Source organism: Coenobita brevimanus, chromosome 114 (genome assembly GCF_032717465.1).
Source record: "Coenobita brevimanus isolate Jiangsu-jjx chromosome 114, ASM3271746v2, whole genome shotgun sequence".
Taxonomy (NCBI): Eukaryota; Metazoa; Arthropoda; class Malacostraca; order Decapoda; family Coenobitidae; genus Coenobita; species Coenobita brevimanus.
In genome coordinates this window covers 1,238,081-1,261,661 of record NC_137067.1, presented here as the reverse complement: position 1 = coordinate 1,261,661, position 23,581 = coordinate 1,238,081, and the positions used below count along the sequence as shown (strand labels likewise).

Here is a 23,581-nt window from a genome sequence, read left to right as displayed (position 1 = left end):
TTTGCTCACGGCGGCGGGTCCTTTCCATACACTGTCGGTCGCATCCAGCACGGGTACAATGTTCGCCCTGACCTGTGTGCCACGGATTGCAAAACACCTCCACGAGAATACCTTGGGAAATTTTGGTGCGACAGTTTGGTGCATGACCCCGTCGCCCTCAAACTACTTTTAGAGGTTGGTGATTGGGTTGTTCTGTTTGTCTGTTTATCTTTCTATGTTTGTCTGTCTTTCTTTCTGTCACTGAGTTTGTCTGTCTGTCTTTCTGTCTCTGTCTGTATACGTCTATCTTTCTCTGTCAAACCTGTTACGTCTCATGTTTGGATGATTTTTTTCGGGGGGCACTGGGAGGTAAGTTGGTGGTGTGTGTGTGTGTGTGTGTGTGTGTGTGTGTGTGTGTGTGTGTGTGTGTGTGTGTGTGTGTGTGTGTGTGTGTGTGTGTGTGTGTGTGTGTGTGTGTGTGTGTGTGTGTGTGTGTGTGTGTGTGTGTGTGTGTGTGTGTGTGTGTGTGTGTGTGTGTGTGTGTGTGTGTGTGTGTGTGTGTGTGTGTGTGTGTGTGGGTAAAGTTAAACCAGGTAAATGGACCCTCCACTCATCTCTTTTCCAGGTGATAGGAGATGATCGCGTGATGCTGGGATCTGACTATCCCTTCCCCCTAGGAGAGCATCACCCCGGCCTCCTCATACAGCAAAGTGATCTCCCAGACTCACTCAAACGTCGTCTCCTCTTCGATAATGCCTTGGAGTTCCTTAACCTCGACGCCTCGCAGTTCACCTAATCGTCTCTCATCTTGGTTTTGTCTTGGAAGATTTGATGCAGATTAGAGACTGACGAGGAGAGTGTGTGTGAGTGAGGTGGAGAGGGGAGAGGGAGGGGGAGGCCAAGGATGAGATGAAGGGATGGAGTGGAGAGGTATGTGAGAGAGTGAGATGCGAGCTGGGAGTAGGGCAGCGCAATGCCCCTTCCTTAGCGACTTGTCCTTGGGTATGGTTGGTTAATATCCTTTTGTACGTTACTGTTCCTAAGTATGGAGACACTGGAAGGATCTGTGTAGTAGTAGTAGTAGTAGTAGTAGTAGTAGTAGTAGTAGTGGTAGTAGTAGTAGGAGAGGAGGAGGTGGTGGAGGAGGAGGCGGAGGAGGAGTTATTGTTGTAGTTGGTAGTGGTGGTGGTGGCGATGGTGGTGTTGTAGCCTAATGTTCATCTGAAGTGAGAACCCAGTGGGCCGCAGACTGAAGTTCCCCTCCTCCTGCAGTCCACCATCGTCCTTTCGGGGGGCTAGGGAGGGAGGTGAGGGACGTGTGTATAACCAGGCAGCTCCACCACCCCAGCCATATCAATGCCATCACGTGAAGGCGTCCCTCTCCACCACCCATCTTAAAAATAATATACCAAACAAAATTTCTAGCATGAGTTTGGTATTGTTTTTTGGTTAAGGTGACTCCCTAACACCTTCTCTTTGGCGATTCGTTTTCCATATTGCACCTTGATATTTTTCTATGTGCTGTTTGTATCTTGTAAATTCGACATTGGTTACAAAAATTAATGTCTGTCTGTCTTTCTGTCTCTTTAGCTATCTATTTCTATCTCTCAGTTTGTCTATTTATCTATCTATCTATTTATCTGTCCGTCTGTCTGTCTGTCTATACCTAGTTATCTAGCTATCTGTTTATCTATCTATCTTTTATCTAATTATCTATGTATCTATCTACCTGATGATGATGATGGTGGTGGTGATGGTGGTGGTGATGGTGGTGATGATGATGATGATGATGATGATGATGATGATGATGATGGTGGTGATGGTGGTGGTGATGATGATGATGATGATGATGATGATGATGATGATGATGATGATGATGATGATGATGATGGTGGTGATGGTGGTGGTGATGATGATGATGATGATGATGATGATGATGATGATGATGGTGGTGGTGATGATGGTGGTGGTGGTGATGGTGGTGATGATGATGATGATGGTGGTGGTGATGGTGGTGATGATGATGATGATGATGATGATAGCGACGAAAATGCTTCTTAAATTATCCTGCTTAAACAATAAAAATGATAAAATAATTCTGTCGTCATGAGAGGCATTTGTTTAAGTAAAAAATAAATAAATGAAATCCTGTTTATATGAATTTTTTCCCCATATAAAAGTGGATGGTTCAAATACTTTCCTTTTGAGGGTAGATTAAATTGTTTTCTGTCGCCATTGGGTGTTGAAAACGGAACCGGGACGCGAAATAGAGGTTGGTAGGACAGATGCAGTGCCTGGTATTTGTGTGTGTGTGTGTGTGTGTGTGTGTGTGTGTTTATATTATTTTATGTGTGTTTATGTGTCTGTCATCATTCTTACATATGTCAGCCTTGGTCACCTAATTGCGGCTCTCCAAGCTGCTCGATCTCTGGCAGCCCCCCTATTCAGTCCCTCATGAGGTCACCTTGTCATCGTCCCAGGTCTTTTTCGGTCCGCCTCTCACAACCCTCTACCCTCGACGTTCACACCTCTCATCTTCCGCACCCAACTGTCATCCTCCATCCTCTCCACATCCCCAAACCACCTCAATCTACCCCTCCTCAACAAAACACCAATACACTCCAGTCCCATCCAAATCATCTCAGTCTATCCCTCCTCATCACAACACCAATACACTCCAGTCCCATCTAAACCATCTCAATCTACCCCTCCTCACCACAACACCAGTACACTCCAGTCCCATCCAAACCATCTCAATCTACCCCTCCTCACCACAACACCCATACACTCCAGTCCCATCCAAACCATCTCAATCTACCCCTCCTCATCACAGCACCAACACACTCCAGTCCCTTCCAAACCATCTCAATCTACCCCTCCTCATCACAACACCGATACACTTCAGTCCCATCCAAACCATCTCAATCTACCTCTCCTCATCACAACACCAATACACTCCAGTCCCATCCAAACCATCTCACTCTACCCCTCCTCTTCACAACACCATTACACTCCAGTCCCATCCTTCCTCTCAACTCTTCAATCGCAGTCCTAGCCCTCCCCCCATCGAAACCATCTCAATCTACCCCTCCTGATCACAATACCATTACACTCCTGTCCCATCCTTCCTCTTAACTCTTCAGTCGTAATCCTAGCCCCCCCAGGCCTCGCTTTCAAGGACTTTGGACTTGTTAATATAAATAAAATTGTTTGGGGGTAGCAAGACACTATTATACGTAAAAAAAATAAATATTAGGCGTCTCACTTAAACGTAGAGGTTGGCAGGGTGAATAAAAAATGTTGTGAGGAAATTGGTGGGTGATTGAAAGACAGAATCCTCACTTCTAAAATAACTTGATTGATTTGGTGATTGAGAGATAGATAGATGGGTTAATAGACAGACAGGTAGGTAGACAGACAGGTAGGTAGACAGACAGATAGATGGAGACGTGTAGATAGATTGACAGATAGGCTGAGAGACACAAAGATACACAGATACATTGATTGATAAACTGATCGACAAATAGATTGGCTCAAAGATATGCAGATACCGATACTGACACGTAAATAACTAGACAGACAGACAGACAGACAGAAAAAGGGACAGACAGACGGGTTCACTGATACATAAATAAATAGACAGAAAACTCACTTGAAGCAGAAATCAGCAGGATGAACGTAGTACCTCGTAAGTGACCCGTCGACAGGTGGTGTAGCACAGAATTTGACATCACGACACACATTGTACCGACCTTTCTTGCAGTGCTCACAGACTCGACACGGCACTCCAGGTTCTATCGCCACTCGGTCACCTGAAACACAATGACAGGTTACACACGAGAGAGAGAGAGAGAGGGTAGGCATAATAGCATATATGTAAGGTAGTCTGTTTATAACCCCCCTCCTCCATTCCCGGCGATTGTGGGTGTGTGTGGGTGTGGGTGTGTGTGTGGGGGGGTGTTTTGTCAGTGTCTATCCTGCATTATTTATTCATTTCCTACTCCCACTGCCACACCCACGCCCACACCAGCAGACAGTCAGCGTTATCAGTGTCTATCCTGTATCATTTATTCATTTCCTACTGCCACTGCCATACCCACGCCCACACCAGCAGACAGTCAGCGTTATCAGTGTCTATCCTGCATCATTTATTCATTTCCTACTGCCACTGCCACACCCACGCCCACACCAGCAGACAGTCAGCGTTATCAGTGTCTATCCTGCATCATTTATTCATTTCCTACTGCCACTGCCACACCCACGCCCACACCAGCAGACAGTCAGCGTTATCAGTGTCTATCCTGCATCATTTATTCATTTCCTACTGCCACTGCCACACCCACGCCCACACCAGCAGACAGTCAGCGTTATCAGTGTCTATCCTGCATCATTTATTCATTTCCTACTGCCACTGCCACACCCACGCCCACACCAGCAGACAGTCAGCGTTATCAGTGTCTATCCTGCATCATTTATTCATTTCCTACTGCCACTGCCACACCCACGCCCACACCAGCAGACAGTCAGCGTTATCAGTGTCTATCCTGCATCATTAATTCATTTCCTACTGCCACTGCCACACCCACGCCCACACCAGCAGACAGTCAGCGTTATCAGTGTCTATCCTGCATCATTTATTCATTTCCTACTGCCACTGCCACACCCACGTCCACACCAGCAAACTGAGCCATCTCCACGACATAAGATACCACAATTAAGTTTCTAGGGCAGCGCTATTCAAAGACAATCCTGTATTTCCCATATCTTAGGCTAAGGGCATAGGAGAGGCGAGGATTGGCTAAGTTGGTTTAGGTTAGACACACACACACACACACACACACACACACATAAACACAGAGAAACAGACACATAAACACACACAAAAATATAAACAAACTAACACACACACACACACACACACACACACACACTCTCTCTCTCTCTCTCTCTCTCTCTCTCTCTCTCACAAACACACATAAACACACTAACACAACCACATAAACACAACATTAACACACTAACACAACCACATAAACACACACACACACACACACACACACACACTCACACTCACCTGGCTTCAGAGTGTGTACCCCTGGACCACACTGGACGACTGTACCGGAGAATTCATGGCCCAAAACCAATGGAGTCTTTACTACGTGTCTGGCAGTCCTCCCCCTCCACCAGTAGCTGACATCACTCCCACATAGCCCCACACTGCCCACCCGTAGCAGGACTTCTGTGGGGGAGAGAGAGAGAGACGGACAGACAGACAGACAGACAGACAGACAGACAGAAGGAAAGAAACTGAGGCAAACTGGAGGGATAGTAACAGGGAAGAGGAAGAAAAGAGAGAAGGAAGAAAAGTGGGAAGTATTGGAGGGTAAGATAGAGGAGGTCGAGAAGATAGAAGGAGAATGAGAAGGTTTGGTAGGGAGAAATAGAAAAGAAAAAGAAGCAGGAAGAGGCATAAGGAAGGAAATAGGGTTGAATGGTAGTAGTAGCAGCAGTAACAGTAGTAGTAGTAGTAGTAGTAATGGTAGCCACTAATCACGAAGAAGTGCTATGAGAAGGATGTAAAGCCATAGAGCACTGCCTTTTCTCCCCACTGAGCTACGTGAAATAAGCTACAAAAACACGAAAATCTGGGTCAAGTTAAGGTGAATGGAGTATAGTCACTTCTGCATTACTACTAATAATAGTACTACTAACAACAGTAGCCCCAAGTTCATCTTAAAGGTGAAAAAACTGTTTCTTTGCTCGAAACTCCTCCTCCTCCTCGTAGCGGTCTGATCGATGTGCCACAAGTTGGCTGGGCCGCTAGAACCAACAGCAGCGCATAAAACCTTAGTTTAAACATATTTTCGTTTCTAGCTTTAAGATAAGACCACCATCTGGCAACAGCAGCGCATAAAACCGTAGCTTAAACAGATTTTCATTTATAGGGGACCACCATCTGGCAACAGCATAGACGTGGTAATTTATGAATTGGCTTTGACAATATGAATGAGGTTAATGCCATGTACACAAAGCTTCAATACTATCAATGACAATTTATTTACACCCGTCCTTGTTCACAAATATAGCATCCATTACGATAACAGTTCAAACTCAGCGCCGATAGATTAATGTATCACCATTCTAGCAACTGATCCATGATGGCCGACTCTGTCAACACAGGTTTGGCCACTTTGGTTTTGTTTTTATATCCCCCTTTACAATTAATATTTGCTGTGCTAACTATGCTTAACATACTAAGTTATATATCCTGCACGTTACTGTGTAGGATTAGAAGGTTAATATGCCGCAGTTTTGTGCAAGCAAAAGATTCAACGCCTGTTAATTATCGTGTACTTGGCGTCCTGTTCCCTACGTTCTGAGGCGGGCACTTGGCGCCATTTTCCCCGAGGGTATGTAGAACACGACGCCAGATGCACGAGAATGAACAAAAATTGGTATCTTTTTCTTTCTTGCACGGCACTGCATATATACTATTTAATTCTATATAGTAATGTAAACGCAACATAAATAAGTATATTAAGCGTAATCAGAATAGCAAACATGATTGTAAAGAGGACATAAAAAACAAAATCAAAGTGACAATATTTGTGTTTACAATGGTGGCCATCATTTATGAGCTGCCGGAATAACGATACAAAAATTTATATGCACAGAATATGAACTACTATCGTAATGGATGCAATTTATGAATAAGGAAAGATGTATATAAACTGCAGATACGCGTGTAGATAATCTCGGGGCTGCAAAATAGTAATTAATTTGAAGTAGGAAATGAAAATGAGGTAATGGACATTTCTCCGTCCGACATCGTGTTATCCGGTACCCACCCCGCCCGTACCCCACCCCTTCAGTGTTGACAGGGAGATGGTTGGGGTATGACGCGCGCGTGGAATGGAAGTGTTCAACATCACCTTTTATGCAGCGCTATTGAAATCCCGATGGGGCTTTTTGTGCACAGACACGAGTGATTTCATAAACCAGACACGAGTGATTTCATAAACAGGGGGGAGGCTTCGGTCAAAGTACTTTTAAGGGCGGGGGTTCGCTTGGAGCTACTATTACTACAATAGTTACTACTACTACTACTACTACTATTACCGCTGCTGCTGCTCCTATAACTCTTTCAGCTTAAGGAACAGCTATTGTAGTAAGTAAGTAGTAGTAGACCAAGTTAGAGTGAAAGGATTAGACAGCTATTGTAGCAGTAGTTGTAGTAATAGTAGTAGTAACTCTGTAGTAGTAGTAGTAGTAGTCGTAGTGGTAATCCTATAGCAGTCGTAGTAACGGTAGTAGTAGTAGTAGTAATGGTGGTAGTGAAGGGTGTGTGACTCACCTCCATGGCCGGGCGTGGGGATTGGACGTTGTTCCTGTAGAAATTAGTAAGTATATTAATAGACAGATAGATAGATAGATAGACAGATAGATAGATAGATAGATAGACAGATAGATAGATAAAGAAGTGAATGCATAATTAACAGATATAGAAACAGCATACAAACAAACAAACAAACATACAGATACTCCTATACTTAATACAGTTTATCTTACTATCTTACTATCTTACCTTACTATCTTACTATCTTATCTTACTATCTTACTATCTTACCTTACTATCTTACTATCTTATCTTACTATCTTACTATCTTATCTTACTATCTTACTATCTTATCTTACTATCTTACTATCTTATCTTACTATCTTACTATCTTATCTTACTATCTTACTATCTTATCTTACTATCTTACTATCTTATCTTACTATCTTACTATCTTACCTTACTATCTTACTATCTTACCTTACTATGTCAGTTTACTATCTTATCTTACTATCTTATCTTACTATCTTATTTTACTATCTTACTATCTTACCTTACTATCTTACCTTACTATCTTACTATCTTATCTTACTATGTCAGTTTACTATCTTACCTTACTATCTTACTATCTTATCTTACTATCTTATCTTACTATCTTATCTTACTATCTTACTATCTTATCTTACTATCTTATCTTACTATCTTACTATCTTGTCTTACTATCTTACTATCTCACATTACTATCTTATCTTACTATCTTACTATCTTACCTTACTATCTTACTATCTTATCTTACTATCTTACTATCTTATCTTACTATCTTACTATCTTACCTTACTATCTTACTATCTTATCTTACTATCTTACTATCTTATCTTACTATCGTATCTTACTATCTTATCTTACTATCTTACTATCTTACCTTACTATCTTACTATCTTATTTTACTATCTTACTATCTTATTTTACTATCTTACTATCTTATCTTACTATCTTACCTTACTATCTTACTATCTCAGTTTACTATCTTATCTTACTATCTTATCTTACTATCTTACCTTACTATCTTATCTTACTATTTTACTATCTTACCTTACTATCTTATCTTACTATCTATGTCTTGTTGTTGTTGCTGTTGTTCCAGGCTCATTTAAAACGTGAACCCAGTGGACTTCAGACCTAACTCCCTAACACTTCTTCCTTAGCGATTTATTTTTGCATATGGCTGGTTAATATCCCTTTGTACGTTATTGATGCAGAGTATGACGATAGTGAAAGGATTGATGTATGGTGTAATAAGTAAAATGAATCGATTAGGAAAAGGTGATAGGGAGCAAATTCTTCAACTGACGAATCGCCAATCATTCTCTCCTTAATGCCACAAAATAAATCGATTAGGAAAAGGTGATAGGGAGCAAATTCTTCAACTGACGAATCCCCAATCATTCTCTCCTTAATGCCACAAAATAAATCGATTAGGAAAAGGTGATAGGGAGCTAATTCTTCAACTGACGAATCCCCAATCATTCTCTCCTTAATGCCACAAAATAAATCGATTAGGAAAAGGTGATAGGGAGCTAATTCTTCAACTGACGAATCCCCAGTCATTCTCTCCTTAATGCCACAAAATAAATCGATTAGGGAAAGGTGTTAGGGAGCTTCCTCAACTGACAGGATTATCGACTTTCCTTTCCAGTCTTTCCTTATTGTTCTCCTCTTCTGTTCTTAACCCTCTTCTTGATATTTTTTTGTTTCATCATATTGGACAAAAAACCGTATTTGTGTGTGTGTGTGTGTGTGTGTGTGTGTGTGTGTGTGTGTGTGTGTGTGTGTGTGTGTGTGTGTGTGTGTTGAAAATCGCACCCCACATTGAATAAAACACGCGTATTAGTGTGTGTGTGTGTGTGTGTGTGTGTGTGTGTATGTAATTCACCGGGTCGGTCAGGATCACTTGATGGTCGTGATCGTCAGCTTTTACCCTCCCGGAAGGGAGCTGAGAGCTCATATAGTCCGATCTAAGGGCAAGGCTGTGACCTTCACACACGCACACACCCGTCCCCTTGCTCAAGGGGGACAGTAACCACCCACTTCGTCAGTGAAACTTTTCGCAACCTGAGCGAGGCGCGAACTCCCGTCCACCAGTTGGCAAGCGAGAGCGTTACCACTGCACCAGCGAGCGGTGTGTGTGTGTGTGTGTGTGTGTGTGTGTGTGTGTGTGTGTGTGTGTGTGTGTGTCCAACCCTTCCAGCTCGAAAATTGTATCTTAAAAGCTGAATAAAATGTAATGAAAAGAAGATCAAGGTGTGAGTTAATTACTAGAAATAATTGAGGTTGTGTGGGTTGGAGATAGGGTAGCCTGATCACGGAGGAAAGGATGACGTGGAGGCGATTTGTTTGTGGCCACCCCTTCTGGAATTAAGTTGCCTGGCCATAGATAGATAGAGAGACAAGTAAATAGATAGATAGATAGAAATTTCACTTACCAGTCTCAAATCCTGGGCCTTATACAGCACTGCAGTCAAGTTGTCCTCGCTCATTCTCTCTCTCTCTCTCTATCTATCTATCTATCTATCTATCTCTCTGTCATTAATCTAGTGGTTAGCACATTTTTTGATTTTCCTTTCCTTTAGCATTAATTTTTTTGCTTTCCTTCTTTAGCATTAATTTTTTTTTATTTCCTTTCCTCTAGCATTAATTTCTTTGGTTTTCCTTCTGTACCATTATTTTTTTTGGTTTTCCTTTCCTATAACATTAATTTCTTGGCATCCTTTCCATTAGCATTAATTTTTTGGCTTTCCTTCTCTTTAGCATTGATTTTTTCTTGTTTACATTTTCTGTGGAATCAGTTTTTCGTTTTCCTTTCCTCCAGAATTAATTTTTCGACATAAACACAGGCACTGAATTCACTCTCAAAAAATAAAATCCCTACTCTCCTCCATTTAGCAAGCCCCCCAACACCTCTTCCTTTGCGATTTATTTTTGAATGTGGGTGCTTAATATCCTTAGGTTCATTATCTGTGCAAAGTATGGCGATGTTGGGAGGATTTATTTAACACGGATCTGAAAAGTGAAATAAACGAAATAAATCTCTTAGGAGAAGGTGTTAGGGAGCTTCCTTAATCGACGAGAATGGCGATATTGGAGGGATTTATGTAACACAGACCTGAAGGTGAATTAAACTAAATAAATCGCTTAGGAGAAGGTGTTAGGGAGCTTACGACCACCGCATCACCACTACTAACATAACATAACCTCTCCCTTATCACACGTCAACTACAAATTTATCTAACACTGAGGACTTTGGACCATATTAAGTGGCTGTAGATATTTCGTAACACCTCTCTCTTGGCGATTCATTTTCTCCAGCACTGTTTAACGTCCTCGTCTTTTGGGTCAGATTTTTAAGTGGCTCAATATTCGTAATTCCTCTTCCTAAGCGATTTATTTTTTCCAGTACTCTTTTAATGTCCTTCTAATATTCTTCAGTATTTTCAGTAGCTGTGGATGTTCCTAACGCCTCTTCCTTAGCGATTTACTTTGTTCAGTGCTGTTTCATATCCTCTTTATTTCTAATGCTAAGTATATTTATATTAAAAAAAAATAATGAGATGCAAGATATCGAAATTATAATATGCAAAATAAATAGCTTAAATAAAAGTGCTAAGAACACTCCTTTGACAATGAAAATACACGTTATATGACAGTACTCTTTTCACCTTAACTTGACCCAGATTTTCGCCCTTATGCAGCTTATTTCACGTAGCTCAGTGGCAGAAAAAGACGATACTACAGTTCGGCTCTACATCCTTTCCATAGCACTTCTTCGTGACTAGCATCATATTCTAGTGTTAATGTATTGTTACAACTCAGCATTTAAGATGGAGAAGTTGCAGTTTTAGGCCAAGTTAGAGTGAAAGGAATATGGTAAATAACTCTCTCTCTCTCTCTCTCTCTCTCTCTCTCTCTCTCTCTCTTAGTATTAGACCAAGTTAGAGTGAAAGGATTATAGTAGACAGCGCTCGCTCTCTCTCTCTCTCTCTCTCTCTCTCTCTCTCTCTCTCTCTCTCTCTCTCTCTCTCTCTCTCTCTCTCTCTCTCTCTCAGCATCCAAGATAAACCCAAGGATAAGAGAGTAAGAGAGTTTGTTCAAGTCGGCTCATTTATATACTGATAATAAACCCTTCATGAGCGTCCCTTATCTGTGTTGTTTATCTGGGAGAGAGAGAGAGAGAGAGAGAGAGAGAGAGAGAGAGGCGGGGAGGTAAAGAAAGGAAAAGGAAAGAACGGTGTAAGAGAGAGTGTGTTTGTGTTGTGGTGTTCTGGATGTGCGTGTGTGTGCATATATTGAGAGAGAGAGAGAGAGAGAGAGAGAGAGAGAGGCGGGGAGGTAAAGAAAGGAAAAGGAAAGAACGGTGTAAGAGAGAGTGTGTTTGTGTTGTGGTGTTCTGGATGTGCGTGTGTGTGCATATATTGAGAGAAAGAGAGAGAGAGAGAGAGAGGGGAGGGAGGGAGGGAGAGAGAGAGAGAGAGTCCTGAATGACCTTGGAGGTTATCTGAAGCCGCCACCACTTCAGCCTCTCTCTCTCTCTCTCTCTCTCTCTCTCTCTCTCTCTCTCTCTCTCTCTCTCTCTCTCTCTCTCACTTTGAATTAATAAGTGCAGTTGTTTATCCCGGTCTAACACCTTTTACTAAGCGATTTATTTGGTTTATTTAAATCAGTCTAATATCGCCATACTCTGTAAAAATAACGTGTAAATGTTTGGTGACTACCCATATCCAGAAATAAATCGCTAAGGAAGAGGTGTTAGGGAGCTTCCTTAACTGACGAGAATATGGACCTTTGGCTCGTGTTTTAGAGGGTTAAGCACGCTCCCTAACACCTCTTCCTTAGCTATTTAGTTTGGATACGGCTGGGTAGTATCATTTTTTGCGTTAATTATTAAGACTAAGGTGATATTGGAATGATTTAAGTAACACACGAGATGATAGTAAGGTGTAATAAGCAAAATAAGTCGCTTAGAAAGAGGCGTTAGGTGTAGTAAGCAAAATAAGTCACTTAGGAAGAGGTGTTAGTAAGGTCTAATAAGCAAAATAAGTCGCTTTGGAAGAGGTGTTAGGAAGGTGTAATAAGCAAAATAAGTCGCTTAGGAAGAGGTGTTAGGAAGGTGTAATAAGCTAAATAAGTCGCTTAGGAAGAGGTGTTAGTAAGGTGTAATAAGCAAAATAAGTCGCTTAGGAAGAGTTGTTAGTAAGGTGTAATAAGCAAAATAAGTCGCTTAGGAAAAGGTGTTAGGTGTAATAAGCAAAATAAGTCACTTTGGATGAGGTGTTAGGAAGGTGTAATAAGCAGAATAAATCGCTTAGGAAGAGGTGTTAGGTGTAGTAAGCAAAATGAGCCACTTAGGAAGAGGAGTTAGTAAGATATAGTAAGCTAAATAAATCGCTTTGCAAGAGGTGTTAGGGAGCTTCTGTAATCGAAAATACGGACGTAGTACTGTTCAAAGTTTAAAATTGATATATAAAAAAAAATCTATACTCCTTTCGCCTTAACTTGGTCCAGAATTTTGTGTTTTTGTTCCTTACTCCGCATTACCCATTGGCGGAAAAAGACAAAACGACGGCTCTACACCCTTTCCTCAGCACTTCTTCGTGACTAGCATCATATTCTGCAGCTCCCCTGCTACTGCTACTACCACTACTACTACTACTACCACTACTACTACTACTACTACCACTACTACTACTACTACCACTACTACTACTACTACTACAGCTACTACTACTACCACTACTACACCTCAGCGTTCAAGATGAGTAGATTACAATTTATAATCTTACATAAATCTTACTCTGCGTCTTGTGTAATGAGATACCCCACTAAAATAACTTAATCTGAACACCTTATATAAGTGTAGTCCTACTGAACATGCTTATTCTTATTCTTATTATTATTATTATTATTATTATTATTATTATTATTATTGTTCTTGTTGTTGTTGTTGTTGTTTTATTATTATTCGTCTTGTCTTATTCTTCGTCTTCTTCTACTACTACCACTTCTCCTTCTTCCTTTTCTTCTTCTTCTACTCCTCCTCCTCCTCCTCCTCCTCCTCCTCCTCAGAGAGAGAGAGAGAGAGAGAGAGAGAGAGAGAGAGAGAGGGAGGGAGAGAGAGAGTCGCTGGAAACAATTTAACTTTCGAAATAAAGGAGGTGCCTGGGGAGAACAACAGTATAAAGGAGTCAGGATTAACAGTGCCTAGAGAGAGAGAGACAGAGACAGAGAGAGAGAGAGTTCATTTCCCTCGTGTGTTCCAAGCTGTTTTGAAATTTGACTGTTATTTATTTATTTTCTTATTTATTTTGAAGGAGTAATCTTTCGGCCATCCAGCCATAGGTTCGTTCTTCTTTGCATTTAAAAAAAATCAGCAGAGTGTTGTGAACGAGTGTGGTGATGAAGAGGTTGAACTGAGTGGAAGGTATGAGGTATGTGGCAAACTGTAGATGAGATATTTTGGCAACACTGTAAAAAAATTTTTTAGATATGTGGCACATTGTAGATAATGTTGGGGTATGTTGGTGTATGTGGCATACTGTGGGCAATTATGTATGGAGTATGTGGCAAATGTAGGCATGGTATATGGCAATGAAAATTTTAATACCTATGAATCATAACCAGGAAACCATTTACTACGCTGGGTGGTAACCATAGAACCAAATTTTGGCACCTGGTGGTCTAGTGGGTAATTACGGGGCTCCAGTCGGACTGAGCAGGTGCAGGTTTACTGTATATCCAAGGGATGGTTGGGATTTATTGCTCACATAATGCCACTCAGGGATGAGTGAGGCTGGTCACTCTTATCTCAAATGTCAGGACCAACCTGCCTAGCCCCGGGCTCCTACGCTCCTTATGGGGCAATGTAGGATTGGATGATGGATGAATAAATGAATGAATGAATCATACATAAATAGACCCTAAATAAAGTAAACAATACGCACGTGGTCGAGAGTACGACGTTTGAATGAAGTTTAAATAATGTCAACAAGAGTAAAATTAAAGGGCAGATGAATGAACATAGTAAACAAAAAGCACGTGACTTAGAGGTAAACATAGGCCTATGAATGAAACAGACGTTCTGAATTATGACTGAGATTATTTAATGTAAGTTTAATAAGACATAATCACAACAGATACTTAAATGCTGTCAAAATTAAGTAAAACCCTACAAAAATAAGAAGTCAGTTGAATAAATACTATCCAGAAGTACCTTTTATCTGATAAGGATGATAAAATACCGCAGCCTAAGCCAGAGTTATCAACGTTCGGACCGGTTGTTGTTGAGAGCAGCCCAAAGTTGCCAATCTAGGGCTTTCACTCAAGAGTTAGCGGTATTCACTTCCATTTAGCAAGAGTTCTTAACGTCTATGTTCAAGAGGTCAGTATGTATATTATCTGCTTAAATAGTTTGTTATATTCTAGCGATTGTGCATTTTTTTTATATCGTTTTCAGTACTTTTTGTATTCGATGACATTATGGCCCTTTTTGAGAGCAAGTTTAGCAGTATTGGTGAATGGGTATTGCAACTCTGATCTGCCAGGCTCTCGTGTGTCTGCTCGCTTACCACTCTTTGCTATCCCGTCACCCAGCATCCAGGCTGACAACTATCTCTTCTCGCCATGGCCACGGAAAATCTTAGTGCCATTGTTTACGGCAAGAATGATTTACGACTAGTAAGTAATTGGTTATACCGTACTGTGGTGATATGACACTTTGTAAAAGTTGCTATATTTGACAACTGAAGTAGGTGACTTTCGTAAGGCTTCTCTTAACTTTATGATGTTAAGGAGTTACCTAGCAGTTCTTACCCTATCTCTGTTAACTAGAGTAAAATACAAAGCATCTCCTCTGCCTGAAAGGGTTACTGGAGACAAAGCTCTTCATCCTGAGAGGTCTAAGCGGTATACCTTATCAGCTGCGTTAGGCGTAGACATGATTCTGCACTTATATATGTCCCTGGGCTGGAGGGTTTAATTAAGGGTAAAATTTATTGGTACAGCCATCTCCAGTTCATATTTTTCAATCGCCTTTGTTTGTAGAGTTGTTTTCATTTGATATTAACAATGTGGCAAGTATGTTAAGGTTGGATCTCTAGTATACCCAATGTAGATTCAGAGAATGTTACTTTCACATACAATGTGAACTGCTTGTGTAGCTATAGTCCTGATTAGTAATGGAATTATTACTTAGACTCATCTTTATTGCCTGTAATGTAATTTATTGTTCAGTTATGTTATTTTTCATATTCTACCTGTCTGTAGCCAGATGCCACAATCCCGTAAAGGGTGGCCATTTGTCTTTGAGTTAGTTTTTTTATGGGGATGGGCAGTAAGCCTCTGCCAACCCACTTGTTGACATGCAGGAAACACTTATTGTATGGTTTGGTTATAAGTGTACCAATCAGCATTTTAAATGGTTTCCTGGCTTACAGGAGACCATTAGGCTTGTCACTCAATATAAAGCCACCTGAAAAGGAAAGAAGAGTAGTAAAAGGTGACAGGAAAGATGCGAGAAATAGGAAGAGAGGAGGGCAGACACAGAAAAAGAATGATAAAAGGCAAGGAAGAAGTAGGCAGCACTACATCAAGTGAGTGGACAGTGGTCATCACCACCTACCACCTTTCACTTTTTCTATTTTCAGGAGAATCGCCCCATTCCAGAGCCAGGTCCAAATGGTAAGAACATCATAAGGTAAGATATTTGGTTCATTGGATTACTTATATCCTGATGTGGTGTGATTCAGCTTCCAGCAAGGTCTAATACGTATTTTCAGCTTCCTATTTTTGCATTATAGAGAATTATACTACATATAGTACGGTATCTGCAGTATGACGGCATATAGTCCTAACGCTTCCCATCATTTACGACGCAACTGGCATGGCGGTGTGGCTTTTTTTTTCAGTCATTGATGTGATAATACTAGTGATACCTGAGAGTGAAAATTGAAGTTCTGTACTGTACTGTTCAGACATTCCCTTATTTACGTGAGGGATCCGTTCCACAAGGCTTTTGCAGATGTATACCAGATGCAAATTTTTTATGTAGATGACTGTTAGTTGCAGTACAGTCTTGTGTGTATGTAGCTTGTTGTGTGGAGTTTATGTAATCTGTCAGCACAGCATTGGAGTCTGTACTCTTTAAATATATCCTTTTTGCTGGTGCATTTATAAGCCTAACCTGAGGTGGGGAGTATTTATTGTATTTTAGGCAACATTACAGTAATCCGAGACTGATATTACATAATCTGGTAGAGTATCAAGTGTAGGGATGTATATTTCATGCATACTTTTCCTTCTGTATACTATTATGACAAAGTAATAGCACATGCAGAGTACTGTACTTAAAATATATTTGTAGATCTAACACATAAATGCTGTTCCCATCAGAGGTGCTGCTTCAGTTAGGTAAATCTCTCATGCACATACTTCTACTATACGTTCATGACAATATACAGATAATAGCAAATGCAGAATAAAAATTACCGATACTTATTCAAAATATTATCCCAATTAGAGGTGCTGCTTCGGATGGGCCAGGTTGGGATCTGCGGCTCAGATGTGTCCTACTTGACCAAGCTGGCTATCGGGCACTTTATTGTCAAGTCCCCCATGGTGCTGGGTCATGAGTCGGCAGGGACAGTGGTCAAATGTGGCGAGAAGGTGAAGCATCTCAAGAAAGGTAAGGCTTCATCTGATGTAAGTTATTCTTCCAACCTCAGAATGATAAGAATCAGTTTAGGGAAGACCTCTTGTGTTCAGGGAGTTAACATCTTCACTCCAGTTACTTTTTTTTTTTTTTTTCCAGATGATTTCAGACCTTTGATTGTAAATGGGTAAATGAAGGCTATATCTAACCCTTGATTTCAGGAAGCCTCACCTCATCTGAATAAAATGGTCTGATATTAAGCCTTTGAATTCAGGTGGCATTAGCAAATGCGACCTAGTCTAGTAAGTTAAGGTGCTCCAACTGGATGGAACCTGTAAGGCTTTCCATCTGAGGAATGGTTGAGGGTTCTTGCTCACACAATGCCACTCAGGGGCAAGTGAGGCCAGTCACCCTTGCCTTTGATGTCAGGTACCTTAGCCTCAGGTCCCTTACACTAATGTTTATATGGGACAAAAATAGGACTGAGTGATGATGAAGAGGATTATGTACTGTTGCTGCTACCAAATCATTTTGTTCAGCTTTAGAAAAACATATTGTGAAGGAGTTTATTAAGGTTATAATATATCAAACCCCTTAAGTTTCAGATTAGGCCTACATACTCTTGCTTCTTATCTCTACACCTCATCCTGGTGCTGGAGAGGGACTCCTTCATGTGGTGGCACTGATATAACCAGGTAGCTTCACTGTCAAGGTATACAAGTGTTCCTCAGCTACTTCCTTGTCCCCCAAAAGTAGCCTTGTGAAGTGTAGGAGGAGAGCAGCTTTAGCCAGCAATCCACTGAACTCATACTTCGGACGAGCCTGGGGCCACAGTAACAACAACAACAGCACATTCTTGGTCTCCCTCTCTTTCTCGCCTCAGCCACGTCACATTCATACACACTTCTCGCAGCGTATGCATCCCTAATTAGTCTCTCACTTTCCATTCACACCACATGATTCCTAATAATATTTAACAACTATGGTGACTTGTTTAATCAAAATTGTTTAACGTGCCCCATCAATACTTGTCCAGGGGATCGTGTGGCCATTGAGCCGGGTGTGCCTTGCCGCATGTGTGATCTGTGTAAGGCAGGTCGTTACAATCTGTGTCAGGATGTGTACTTCTGTGCCACACCCCCGGATGATGGTAACCTGTGCCGCTACTACAAACATGCTGCGGACTTCTGCTTTAAGTGAGTTGATGTAGTTTTGTGTTATTGTCTCTGTCTGTCTGTCTGTCTACCTATCTATCTATCCATATCTATCTATCAGTCTATCTATCTATAGCCAGATGCCTTGATCTCCTTATGGGTGGCCACAAACAAATCGCCTCCACATCGTCCTGTCCCCTTCCATTTCACTGCCCTCCCCTCAGCTCACACCCCTCTCTCTCTCGTCTTTGTATTTGACGTAATGTTATGCTGTTATTACCATTATATTTTGATGTATCTTTATGTTATTTCCCATTGAATATGATGTATTTTACTATTGTATTTTTTTTTTATTGCAGTCCATGTATTTCTGTGTTATGAATTACTGGTAGAGTTCAGCAGAGGGTGTTGCGATGGTTTGGGCATGTGGAGAGAATGGATAATGAGCGATTGGTGAAAAAGATAACTAAATCTGATGTGAGAGGTGTAAGGCTGAGAGGAAGACCACGAATAGGATGGATGGACAGTGTGAAGAGAGCACTGGATGCGAGAGGGATGTCCGTTGAGCAAGGAAGAGTGGCTGTGCGTGACAGAAATAAATGGAGAGAAATTGTGAATGAATAAGTGATGACGCATCCCTGAGGGGATATTCTCCCACATTTGGTCTGATCAGCTAGTCAGGTCAGGTGCGGGTAAGGGGATGGGTCTGTTATGATGTGGCAGGGGTAAACCAGCTCTGCCGGATGTCACTGATTGCATTGCGCAGGTGACCCTTGTACAGTGTGGTGCAGTAAGGATCTGTCCGTTCTCCCCTTGGGGCTAAGATGCGAATGAATGTGTTTGAATGGATGAGTAAATGGGGCGTGTGTCGTCCTGTCTCGGCTACCTCCCTTTCCTTGGGGGAAGCAGCCTAGGTATATAGATAGATAGATAAATTACTGTACCATTGTATCTGATGTAGGTAGGGGCATCCACCATCCACTCACTTGCTGTAGTGTTTACTTTCAGGTGACTATACTGAGTGACAGGCAAGCCAAATGTTATCTTGTGGCCGAGGAAATCATTTACTACAAGCAGTAATCACATAACAAAATGGCCAGTTGTGTTGTAGTAGGTTAAAGACTCATGTTCATCAGTTAAGGAAGCTCCCTAACACCTTTTCGTCAGTGAATTATTTTGCTTATTGTACAATTCTGGCATCATCTGTGTTCCATAAATCATTCTGATGTTGCCATTCCCTTAAGTATGATACAAAACTACATTAACCAGCTGGATCCAAAAATAAATAACCGAGGAGAAGGTGTTTGGGAGCCTCTTATTTAACAAGAGTACAGACCAAGTGCTTTTTCCATCTGTGTCTTACATGGGTGGAAATACTTCTGTACTTTCTCTTTCCATGTCTTCAGAATCCAACCTCACCCCTTGCTTAGATGGGAAAAAAGGTCAGAATGATGATGATTGATAATGATGATGATGATGATAATGAGTTTCAAGGTACCATGAAAGCTAGGTTGTTGCAGTAACACAGTTGGTTGATACAAGTGTATAAAACCAACATTAGTAGACTGAGAAACAAATATTTTTAAAAAGTTGTTTGAGGCATGTCAGTGGAAGGCAAAAGAGATTTTTGGATTATTTCATGCTGTCCACCTATAATGAGTAAGGTATTTTGACGGTGTTGAATGCATTTATCTCTTTTTTTCTCCTATTCCTTCTTAAAGTTCTACATCAGACCTGCATTTATAGGCCTTTCCTTGGCTCGTAGGTTGCCTGATAATGTAAGCCTTGAGGAGGGTGCCCTGTGTGAGCCGATGAGTGTGGGTGTTCATGCTTGTCGTCGCGCTGGGGTCTTTCTTGGCTCCTCTGTGCTCATCTGTGGCGCAGGACCCATCGGTCTTGTCAACCTTCTCGTGGCAAAGGCAATGGGCGCTGCAAAAGTCTGCATTACTGGTGAGGCTGCTGTTGATTGTTTGGTGACACGGAACATCAGATTTTTAGATGTAGGAGGATGGAAGCTGATGAGGCTAGGAAATTGACTAAGGATCAAGATGACTGGATAAATTATGTATGGACGAGCACATGACAAGGATTTGGAGAGGGCCTGTCTGTCTTGCCAACCTTTTTGCCGCAAAGGTAATGAGTGCTGCCAAAGTCTGCTGGGGAGATGATGATGTTCAAGATGATTACATTTTGCATAACATGGTGCTGCACTGTTGGCCTGACTTTCAGCTGTCTTATCCATGCACAATCAGTGATGAAGGTTTGTGGCTGTAACTGGAAAAGAATAGACAAAGTGGCCATCACAGAGGAGGAATTCATAGTGATTTTTGGAAACCCACTGAGTATTAGTGTTTTTTCCTATACTAAGGCAAATTTTTTATGAGAGTAACTAGTAAAAAAAGGTTATCACCACAGTGAAGCATTTCATTTTAATTATCTTTATAGCCTATGGAGCCTGCACCAAATCACATATTGTTAGCCAGAAAATGTTGTTGTAGTGTAGAGGTTAATGGCAGGATGTAATTTTAGGTTGTTTTGTGTCAGTTTTATTTTTTATGTTTATATATATTGCCAGTCATCCCTGACTGTGCTTTCTCTCCAGATCTTGTTGAAAATCGACTGAATCTGGCAAAGGAACTTGGAGCTGACCACACACTCTTGGTGAAGTCTGGTTCACCTGAGGAACTGGCCAAGCAAGTGGAGGCAGCCATGGGGGGATGTGTGGATATTACCATCGAGTGCTGTGGTGCTGAACCCAGCATTTGTATGGGCATTTATGTAAGTGATATTGTACTGGAACATAAGATAGTCTTCTGTGGCTCAAATGACCTGGACTGGAGTAGCCTAGCCTAGACCCTCCCTAGCCATGGGCCCTGCAGGACACCAAAAGAAGTACTGAAGGAATGACTGTTATTGTTGGTGTATTGTATTGCCTTAGTGAATTTATGTGTTTTGCACACTGGTAGCTGGTAACTACACTGAACAAATAGATTATTTATTGGTGCATTTTAGTGTTCAGTTTATTTATGTGTTATATTTTATTGCCTTAATTTTGCTGTTTCATTGCAAGGGTTTGTATGGACAGTATTGCCTTTGCTGCAGTGCCTTTGGACGATGTAAAAGCTTTGAATGCTAATATGAGTATTCTTGCACTTTTTTTTTTTTTTTCTCCAGCACTGATTGAAATAGATCAAACCATAAAACTGCAGCTGGTGCCTGTTCAGTGTTGTATATTAACTTCTGTGTTAAATGCACATTAATGAAGATTTATGCTGTATTTGTAAGGATTTAACTCTCTTTGTATGCATGATATGTGTACGGTATATACTAGTCATTTGCCCTCTACACCCTGGCCCAAAAAGGTTAAGTACTGTACATAGCAGTGCATGGGAAATGATTGCTAAGGACAAGTGAAGTCAGTATATGCTTGGCCCCCTAAAGCTTCCCACACATTTACAGTCATGGACAGTAATATTGATCAGATTTACTGGCCTTTGTCAGGGTGTAGTGCTTAATTAGCTAACAGGTCCTTACCTGGTCCTGGAAGGTAGTTCCAGGGTAATATTTGACCAGGCAGAACAAACCACACCAAAATAAATAAATCCAGCTAAGCACTAAGGTGGGTTAGATCCTCCAGCTGTCCCATTATTTTACTGGCACTTGATTGTTTGCTGATGCCCAGCTCTCAGTGATATGGGTTTGTTTCACTGTTAACAGTGTCATTCTTTGCCACCCCCTGTGACTTGCAGCCCATATCTGCAGCATGTCTGTTTTTCTCTGCTATGTGACAGGTTTTTGCAATGTTCACCAGTGCTTTCCTCTCTCTCTTGGCTTCATCATGGCACTGGATTTGATGTAGTATCTTGATATATTATTTATTCTGAGTCACATATCAATAAAAGTGCAGAAAATTGTATACTTTAAGGGTCAAAGGGGATAACATGAGACTGGATATTGCCATACATTTACTCTGCGTGTCTCTACCCCATAAGGCCACCAAGTCTGGGGGTGTAATGGTGATAATTGGCCATGGCCCTGCAGAAGTAAAGATGCCCATCATCAACGCGGCCACACGAGAAGTTGACATCAGAGGCGTTTTCAGATATGCCAACTGGTAAGTGAAAGCGGCCACTTTTTTTTCCCCCTTTCATCCAAAAGTGTGGCTATATATGTTGGTTGTTGATTATATCATGCCACACAGTCACCACAGTATTATATTGAAGCTTCTCTAAAGTTGCATCTGTCTCTTACAATCTATGTGTAAACCACTCTTTTTATATACTTCGGATATCAAAACATTATTTTTTAGCATACACATTCAGTAATATTATAACAGCATCGCATCACACAATTAAGGTACAGTGATGATCCATGGCCAGCTTGCCTCCCTTAGTGTATGTGGCCTTGCCTGTGTTTTACCCATGTCACCCATCATGTTCACCTGGGAGCTTCCAAACCAATGAACATCTTTCCCAGTAATCATTCTCTTATGATGTACAGATACAGCATCGTTAAGGTAAAGTTATCATATGAGCCCCCCCCCTCCCCCTTTTGTGTGTGTGTGTGTGTGTGTGTGTGTGTGGAAGGAAGAAACCAGTGGCTTAAAGCAACATCATTTAGCCTGTTTAGTTTTCTCATTCCACATCCATCATAATCAAAATCTAATTCCTCCAAAAATGAATCAAATCTTATATAGGTAGGAATAAGGCAGTAAGAAATGCTCATTGGACTGGAGTGATTAATCTAGGTCTTCTTACAGTTACCCAGCAACCCTGGAGATGATTGCATCAGGGAAAGTCAACGTAAAGCGCCTAATCACTCACCGCTTCAAGCTGGAGGAGTCCCACCAGGCCTTTGAGACAGCACGTACTGGAGCAGGGGGAGCTGTCAAGGTCATGATCTCCTGCGAGTGATTCACCCTTTACCATCCAACAACACTTTTTTTTTTTTTTTTTTTTATTCTAGTCTTGCTGCTAACAAACAATTTTTCTTTCCAGATTGAGAGCAAAGCCTAGTAGTGATGGAGTTATTGACGGTGGTATCAAACCCTATTAGTTTGAAAAATCTCTAGTAAAATCTCTAGTAAACTGAGCCAGATTGATTGGTGGCATTAAGAATAGAATTAAGAACAAAACTGTCATCATACTTACTGTAAGTGATTAAGCCTGTCTATGTAGTCATGTTTGTATTTTATTCTTTCCATCACGAAATATTTTGGAGAAGCTTTTTGAGTTGGAAGGGTTGAATACATTTTTCATTAATTCCTTCATTACCAGAAATATTTCCTGAGTTGAATGCACTTGTCTGAGGTTACAAGAATCAACTTTAAAAATATGTGACAGGATTCAATGGGTTGACAACTACAAGTGACATCTTTGATAACCCTTGTTAAGTTTTAAGTAAAGTGGCCAG

General features: G+C 41.1%; 3 protein-coding genes across 4 annotated transcripts in view; 2 read left to right on the top strand and 1 right to left on the bottom strand.

Moving 5' to 3' along the window:
* Positions 1–1,704, top strand: part of LOC145418407 (2-amino-3-carboxymuconate-6-semialdehyde decarboxylase-like) — a 5,341-nt gene extending 3,637 nt beyond the window's left edge. The window contains exons 5-6 of the mRNA XM_080286812.1: positions 1–174; positions 605–1,704. The exon at positions 1–174 is cut by the window's left edge and continues 21 nt beyond it. Coding sequence (XP_080142938.1) covers positions 1–174; positions 605–775 — 345 coding nt within the window. The 3' untranslated portion in view covers positions 776–1,704. The remainder of the gene's footprint in view (positions 175–604) is intronic.
* LOC145418439 (sorbitol dehydrogenase-like) overlaps positions 1–9,852 on the bottom strand; it is a 19,655-nt gene extending 9,803 nt beyond the window's left edge. Inside the window, exons 1-4 of the mRNA XM_080286857.1 lie at positions 9,799–9,852; positions 7,334–7,367; positions 5,054–5,218; positions 3,632–3,791 (exon numbers count right to left, since the gene is read on the bottom strand). Of these exons, the coding sequence (XP_080142983.1) occupies positions 3,632–3,791; positions 5,054–5,218; positions 7,334–7,367; positions 9,799–9,852 (413 nt within the window). The remainder of the gene's footprint in view (positions 1–3,631; positions 3,792–5,053; positions 5,219–7,333; positions 7,368–9,798) is intronic.
* A 5,065-nt stretch (positions 9,853–14,917) lies between these two features.
* LOC145418427 (sorbitol dehydrogenase-like) lies at positions 14,918–23,238 on the top strand. 2 transcript variants are annotated; one of them, XM_080286841.1, is made up of 8 exons: positions 14,918–15,043; positions 16,012–16,045; positions 16,884–17,048; positions 18,052–18,211; positions 19,935–20,119; positions 20,772–20,947; positions 22,162–22,283; positions 22,929–23,238. In XM_080286841.1, exons 1-8 carry the CDS (start codon positions 14,990–14,992, stop codon positions 23,080–23,082), a joined length of 1,050 nt encoding a protein of 349 aa, XP_080142967.1. In that variant the 5' UTR covers positions 14,918–14,989; the 3' UTR covers positions 23,083–23,238. The 2 variants fall into 2 exon arrangements, with proteins under 2 accessions (XP_080142967.1, XP_080142968.1); XM_080286842.1 differs by having other exon boundaries at positions 14,999–15,043; positions 16,012–16,061.
* Positions 23,239–23,581: the final 343 nt, after the last annotated feature.

Bases quoted from the DNA above. Each gene is read 5' to 3' on its own strand.
- LOC145418427 (XM_080286841.1), top strand. From the start codon at position 14,990: ATGGCCACGGAAAATCTTAGTGCCATTGTTTACGGCAAGAATGATTTA. The intron at 20,948-22,161 runs GTAAGTGATATT...CTACCCCATAAG, and splicing joins GCATTTGTATGGGCATTTAT to GCCACCAAGTCTGGGGGTGT. The intron at 22,284-22,928 runs GTAAGTGAAAGC...GTCTTCTTACAG, and splicing joins GTTTTCAGATATGCCAACTG to TTACCCAGCAACCCTGGAGA.